General features: G+C 52.4%; 2 protein-coding genes across 2 annotated transcripts; one reads left to right on the top strand and one right to left on the bottom strand.

Annotated features, from left to right (window-relative positions):
• Window positions 1-535: 535 nt before the first annotated feature.
• Window positions 536-3,165, top strand: LOC104543745 (chromosome unknown open reading frame, human C19orf10; the record flags this gene model as incomplete). The annotated part of the gene is made up of 5 exons (XM_010188421.1): window positions 536-586; window positions 1,277-1,338; window positions 1,656-1,737; window positions 2,336-2,408; window positions 2,776-3,165. Coding segments are annotated over 5 exons (348 nt in total), but the record flags the coding sequence as incomplete, so codon positions are not given.
• Window positions 3,166-5,825: 2,660 nt separating this feature from the next.
• Window positions 5,826-6,386, bottom strand: TNFAIP8L1 (tumor necrosis factor, alpha-induced protein 8-like 1). The gene has a single exon (XM_010188420.1). The coding sequence runs from the start codon at window positions 6,384-6,386 to the stop codon at window positions 5,826-5,828; it is 561 nt and encodes a 186-aa protein (XP_010186722.1).
• Between the last annotated feature and the right edge of the window lie 334 nt (window positions 6,387-6,720).

Genomic DNA, 6,720 nt, shown 5'->3' with positions numbered 1-6,720 from the left:
CAGGAAACTCCCAGGGAGGATGAGTTCCCCAGGGAGAAGGGGATCCCCAAGGAAAATGACTCCCCAAGGTGGGGCAGGCTTCGTGGTGAGGAGGTCCCTAGGAGGGAGGCTTGCCATAGAGAATGGCCCCCAAGGAGAAGGGGGTCCCCAAAGGGGAGTTCAAAGGGGAGGGATCTCAAAGAAAGAGGGTCCCCATGGGATGGGGGCTCATAAAGGGGAAGGGGCCCTGTGGAGAGAGAGGCTAGGAGTCCCTTAGCACCCAAAACACAAGGGCCCACCACAGGGCCATGCTGATACTCCACGGGGGATGAGGGCTGCATGGTCCCTGGTTCTGTCTGCAGACCAGCGAGGTCTGAACATGGACACAGTGTGTGCTCCTCCGCAGTCACCCCCAGAGTGAGACCACCGGGGTCTGCACCGTGCTGCAGTCTCTCAGGTGCCCCCAGAGCTCATGTCATTGCTGAGAAGTGGCTGATGGTGAGCAAAGAGAAGGTCCTGCTCGGGCGAGGCTGCTCATCACCTTCTCTTCTTCCAGGGGGATTACACCTGCACCTTCACATACTCAGCTCAGGGAGGAACGAACGAGGTGAGTCAGGCAAACCTTCAGGTGTTTCCCTTATGCTCGGTCTTTACAGCTGCACAGAGTGAGAAGCTGTTCAGGATGATTTTGTTTGTGATGGGTGATTGCACCGATTCCAGCACTGCACGTTTGCAAAAATAACTTGCTGGATTTGCTCCCTGAACAGAAGCGTCTTTTGTGTGTTGCAATGATGCTGTGGTTTGTGAGGCCGTGACATTTGTGAGGCTTAACAAATCTCTGGGCTGGATGTCTCTGGAGAACAGGGAGTGACATTTTCATACCCCAGTTGATAGAAAGGCTTCCTAGGAGTAACTCCTGTGTTCTTTAGGAGGGTTGAAGGTTTTTGCAGCTCATGTTGCAGCTGCAGTAAGTGTTGTGCAGATACACAGATACACAGTTTGTACTTTTCTATCTGCAAGCCCTATTAGAATCAGGTCCTTTTATTTTAGTGCAAGGGGAAATGAGACTTTAACTCTTTTCAGTAACTGTGCTGATGAAATTATGGAGATGAGAGGGCAATTAGGCCTTGAGCTTTGTGCAACACAGAGTAAAAGGGGCCATCAGCAAGCATTGTGTTATTTAAAGTGGTTAAAACTTGTGTGCCTGCAGCTGGGAGGGGAGGTGACTGGCCTCAGGGGTGAGTGGGAAGTGCAAAGCTCTTACTACATTAACTGTTTGGACCTTTCCGCTCTGCAGCAATGGCAGATGAACATCGGAGTCAGTGAAGACAACCTGCTCTTCTCCTGCTCCATCTGGAGGTGTGTCCTTTAACCTTAATTCAGGCAAAAGCAACAAGGCCGGTGGGATCTGGGCCAGGGACCGTGCCTCCTAGCAGGGCTTGCCTCACCACGGGGCAGCACTGGAAGACTTTCCTCTTGTAAGAGATGCTGTGACTCTGGGTGGGCTCTTTAACCAGGCGGTGGTTGATAAATGCTGTGTATCTCCCTCTTCCCCATCCTCACCAGATCTGCAAGAGAGCCAGAGGTGGCTGTGGAGGGAGGGAGCCGTGAATCCTGAGCTCATCTGCACCTCCACCCTCTCTGCCCATCTCGGAGACACTGCTTTCTCGTTTCAGGCCCCAAGGGAAGTCTTACCTCTTCTTTACCCAGTTTAAAGCTGAAGTGAAAGGAGCCAAGATAGAGCATGCCATGGCTTATGTAAGTCCCAGTTGATCGCTTGGAAGCGGGCGTGTGGGAGGCTGCTATAACACATGAATTGGATGTGAGAAACATTTATTGGACATCTGTGCAATAAAATGTGCTCCACCACGTCCTTAATTAGAGCGTGGTGGCAGTCAGAGAGGCCGCAGGTAGGCTCTCCTGCACCATTTTATTTCTGTTCCCTCAATGCCACTGGGTTGCTGCTGGCTTTGCCAGCATTGGTGACTCTGCTGTCAAAAAGATGCCGTCCTGCCGGGGTGCGGTGTATGAGGGGAGTCTTGGTTTGCCTCAACAAATTGCATGTGACCGAGTAAAGAAAACCTCTGCTGGTGCTTTTGTCTGGTTCCTTCCCCTTTTTCCCCGTCTTCAGTGGTGAGGTTTTCAGCCACCCGAGAGACACAGGTTTGTGGTTTAATAGGAAATGGAAAATAGCCAGAGATTTTTCCTTCAAATTTCCTTTGTGGATTTAATTTCTTTCACTCCACCTTATTAAAACACAAGTTAGCTTTTCTTCAAAATGCACACTTGTTTGCTTTAAATACGGTAGCTTCTTGGATTACCTCAACTGCTTAAACTTTCTTCCTTCCCATTTCAGTCTCAAGCTGCAGCGGGTGCACAAAGTGACATCCCCTTAAAACAGGAAGAGTTTGAAATCACTGAAACAACAGGTCTGTGACTGGGAGAACATGTGAGGAGGGGGCTGGAGTGGGAGACAAGCCTGGCTGTCGACCAGGAGACAAGTGCTTGAGCTTAATGCAGATAGGTGACACTGTGTAGGACAGTGCATGATAGGGAGTTGGGGGTATAGTGCTCTTGATCCATAGCTGGCAGTAGGATTTTGCGGGCCCCATTCCAGTGTAAATGTTAAATTAGCAGGGGGGAAGGAGGGGTTTATCACAACAGGCTTGCTGCATGCATAAGAAGGAAGTGCAATGCCTGACTTGCTGGCTTTATCGTCCTGGAAAGGGACCAGCGGGGCTGTTTTGTTCGTGCTTTACCATCTGTTTACCCTGGGCTTGTTTTCTCTCTTTCCAGTGTCTCACAGGGAAGGCAAGTTCCGTTTTGAACTGTCCAAACTCATGATTGTAGCAAAAACACCCCGTGACGAGCTGTGACCCTGGGGCCAGCGTTGGACGGGGTGGTTTAGCCAGAAGAGCATGGCAGATAAAGAGGATTACTTGTTAACTGCGAGGTTTTTTTTGGTTGGCCAAACCTTTTTATTTCTTTCCGTATTGAAATGTGCTAGGGTCCACACACGTGGGGCTTGGAGGTGTTAAGACAGATGCATTCTGCCTTGTGTCAGAGTAACAGCGTGCTTTGCAGCTGGAAACCTCCTGTGGGACTCCTGATCTGCAGCCAGCCGTTCTGCCGCCCGCTTTCTGCTTGGTTGAGTGCTGAATATGGTAACGCTCCCCTCCAATGGGGGATTCCTTATCTCCCTGGCTAGGAAGAGCAGTGCAGAAAGATAAAGTGGCTGAATTTAAACACGGTTTGCTAAAGGGAAGGTGTTAACTCTGTAGTCTCCAGAGGGGACAACAGGATTTCTCCCTCTGCAAGCGTGACAGGAGGAAATGATCTTAAAGGTTTTTTCCAACCAAAAGATTCAGTGTTCTGGGGCTGCCCTTGTGCAGGGCGCGGGTTGGGATAACTTGGCATGGAGAAAGCAGAGCTGCTTATTCTGACACAGCCCAGGAGTCAATGTGAGCAACACTTTCACATCTCAGTATGGCTGCAGGACTATTTTTTACATACAGAAGTGATTTTTATCTTACCTACAGTAATAACAGTGAGGGAATGTGGAGTTCCTTTCCTGTGTAAATACCACACAAAGAAAGAAATAAAGCATCGTGTTCTGGCCTGAGTTTGCTCTGCTTTGTGACTCCGGCACATGAGAAGAAGGCTCCTGCTGTAAGTTTGCATAACCCAGCACTGTCACGGGTGCTTTGCTCAGAGGCAATGCCTGGATGGTGGCTGCGGTTGTTGGTAGCTGCTTTGCCTGTTTTGGGGGGAGTTCCCTGGTTTTTGGCCATCTAGGGGTGCTTTGCATTGGGGATTTTACAAGCTCTCTTTTCCAGGCTGTTCTCAAATGTTTTTTCCTAGATCTGCAGATACTTGCAGCGCCCAGGAGTGCTGGTGGGTGGGAGGTGTATCCCCCATGTGCTCCTACCTGAGCTCCGAGGTACATTTAGGGCGCTGGTGGTGCTGCTTTCTGACCTTGTTCCCTGTTTAACCAGGGATCCAGAGCAAAGGGAGTTGAAGGAGCTCATTTCCCAGGGTGGGGATGGGAAACCCAGGCTGCTTTTATAGCAGCACGTGCTCTCTGGGGCTTCCCGAGATAAAAAGGTAAGAGCTTAGGAACAAGGAGGGTGTGAAAAGTTTCAGCTGGGACAGGAATGTGAAGGAAAGCTGGTGCCAGGCATTTGGTGGGTTAAGTGTGGTCCTAGGATGTAGGAAACCCTGGGGACGCAGGGAACAGCCTGAGTCGGGGCTCATCTGAGCAGCGATGTTTCATGCAATTAAGGAGCATCTCACAGCTGGCGCCAACACGCGCCTGGAGAACAGGACAGCGAAGCGTTTCGGGCTGTCACCATCAGCCCCGTTCCGCTTTGCCTGCTCTCTGCATCTGCCGGTAAACTGCACCGAGCCGTTTCCAGCTTCGGCTGCTTTTCAGCACGTACCTGACAGCTGGCTGGAACGGCTGTTTGGAAATGCCGTGTGCCAAGGGCCGGCTTCACCCTGCCCTCCCCAAGGGACCAACGCTTCGCTGAATCTTGGCCGCATCCTCCTCCGTGCACACCTGTAAATGTGCTTTACCCCCCACCCTGGGCTGCATCGCGCGATTAAATTCGCTGCGATAGCTGGAGCTGACAAAGATAGGGGGTTTATTTCTTTTCCTTAATCTTTAAGGCTGAGTTATCAGCGCCTCGGGCCAGCGGTGGAAAGGGAGCAGCAAACGGGAGCCATGGAGCCACGCTCTGCCCACCTCCTGTGCCTGGAGACATCCCATGGAACAGGAGGCACAAGAAGGTCACGGAGATAAGGCTGGCTGAGATTGCACGGCATCTTGTATGCTAAAAGGGCAATTTTCGGTGTTCAAAGCTGGGATCAGCGTGCTGGAAGCCATGGCCGGTGCACCCATGCTCCAAAAGCACGGTGCTTCTACAGCGCGCCTGTATTGGATTCTGCGAAGTTGCTCGCTGCCTTCTGGGCTTTTTAAGCTCCTGCTGCGCAGCGAGGGGATGCGAGGATGCAGAGGAGCACGTGTGGGTGTGCATGGGAGCAGAGTTTGCTTCCCCCCAGTTTCCTCCCACCAGTTCAGCACTGGCCATGCAAAGCCGGAAGATGCTGGGCCACGGCAACGATGCTGAGGGATGAAAAGCAAAAACCCCAGGTCACAGAGAGCAATCACCACTTAAAAGACAAAACCAATGGCCTCCAGTGCTCATTTTATCACTGTCAACCACCTTTGTATCAATCATGTGGAGCACACAGGTGAGTTTATTTAAATAACTCATCAGGGCTACAGAGTTTGCTAAAAAATACCAACCATAACTCAAGTCGAGGCCACATAAAACATGTGAAATCCCAGGGAGAGCTTTGGACAGCCACCGAGGAAGGCGTCGGGGCCATCACAGCGGTTCTGTCACAGGAGGCTGGGGGGGGAAGTTGAGTTTTGGATGATGGGTACCAGGGTTGCACAACCGTTCATCCACACAACTGTCCGCCCGCTCAGAGACACCTCAGAGGTGTTGCACACCGTGAGTCTTTGGTTTGGATTTCCCCCGGGAGGGTTACAATAGAGTTCAAGGTGAGGAGTCCCTTGGACTCTGAGCTAAGAGCACTTGGTGGGCAAAGGAAATCAAACTGTACGGCAGGAGGAGCCCAGGATCACCTGAAAAGGACTCAGACCTGGCAAGGGTTAGACAAAGTCAAGAGGTTCAGTCTTTTGTAGAAAAACAAGGAGAAAATGAGCTAGCGCTACAGAGGAGAAGAGGACGTCAAGCCGTAACAGGCACACGTCCTGTCCTCGGTCCCACAGGAGGCAGAGTGCGGCAGTCGCTGCCGATGGCCCGCCTTGGCCACCTTTATATGCTGTCCTCCTCCAGCATCTTGTTGACCCCGTCGCATATCCTCTTCAGGTGGGTGCAGTAGGGCTCGGCTGGCCCGTAGAGAGCCGAGAGGAACTCGTAGTCCGCAAAGTGGTTGAAGACGTGGTTGATGCGGGAGTGGGACTTGGCTGTCAGGTGGCCGTTGACGGCCTGGTGCAGCAGGTCCCGGCACTCAGTCAGCACACCCGACATGACCCTGCGGTCGAAGGTGAAATCTATCTGGTGGAAGCTGACGGCCATCATGGCCAAGGTGTGCACCTTCTTGCGGAAGCGCTCCATCACCAGCAGCTCCTCGGGGCTGAACTGCCCGTTGCGGTAGAGCACGCCCAACTTCATGACGATCTTGATGAGGTTTTTGATGATTTTCTGAGCCTCTTTGCGGTTGTGGGTGTACTCCTTGGTGGCCCGGTAGAGCTCATCCAAGATCTCGCTGCTGGTGTCATCAATGAAGACGTTGGCTATGGTCTTGGTGGCCATCTTGCTCAAGAGTTTCTTCTGGGCCTGCAGGGCCAGGTTCTTGGTGCTGAAGGTGTCCATCTCTGCGGGGGGAAGAGGCACACACACAGTTCAGCCCAAGCCCTGGGTCAGGCCCTGTCCCCTCTCCTCCCTATGCAGCCTTCTGGGAGGAGGAGGAGCATCTCAGCCCAACAGCATGAGAAGGGTGCCAGGGCAGGCCAGAGCTGAACTCTTGCCCTGGGTTGTGTTGGTGGGATGAGTTACAGGGTGTTCCCACTTTCCTTCCCCTAAATTTGGGAAGAAGCTACAGTGTAACAGCGAGTGCCGGAGGCGAGCAAGGTCTCCCTACCTGAGCATTGCCTGCGACTCTCCATCCCCGTCTCCCTCCTGCTGCTGGCTCCGCCCTCCTCCTGAT

The sequence above is a fragment of the Mesitornis unicolor genome, unplaced genomic scaffold, assembly GCF_000695765.1.
Source record: "Mesitornis unicolor isolate BGI_N332 unplaced genomic scaffold, ASM69576v1 scaffold31047, whole genome shotgun sequence".
In the NCBI taxonomy this organism is placed as follows: domain Eukaryota; kingdom Metazoa; phylum Chordata; class Aves; order Mesitornithiformes; family Mesitornithidae; genus Mesitornis; species Mesitornis unicolor.
Note: the sequence above shows the minus strand (reverse complement) of the source record. Positions and strands in the feature narration are given on the sequence as shown.

Coding starts and splice junctions, on each gene's coding strand:
- TNFAIP8L1 (XM_010188420.1), bottom strand. CDS start 6,386: ATGGACACCTTCAGCACCAAGAACCTGGCCCTGCAGGCCCAGAAGAAA.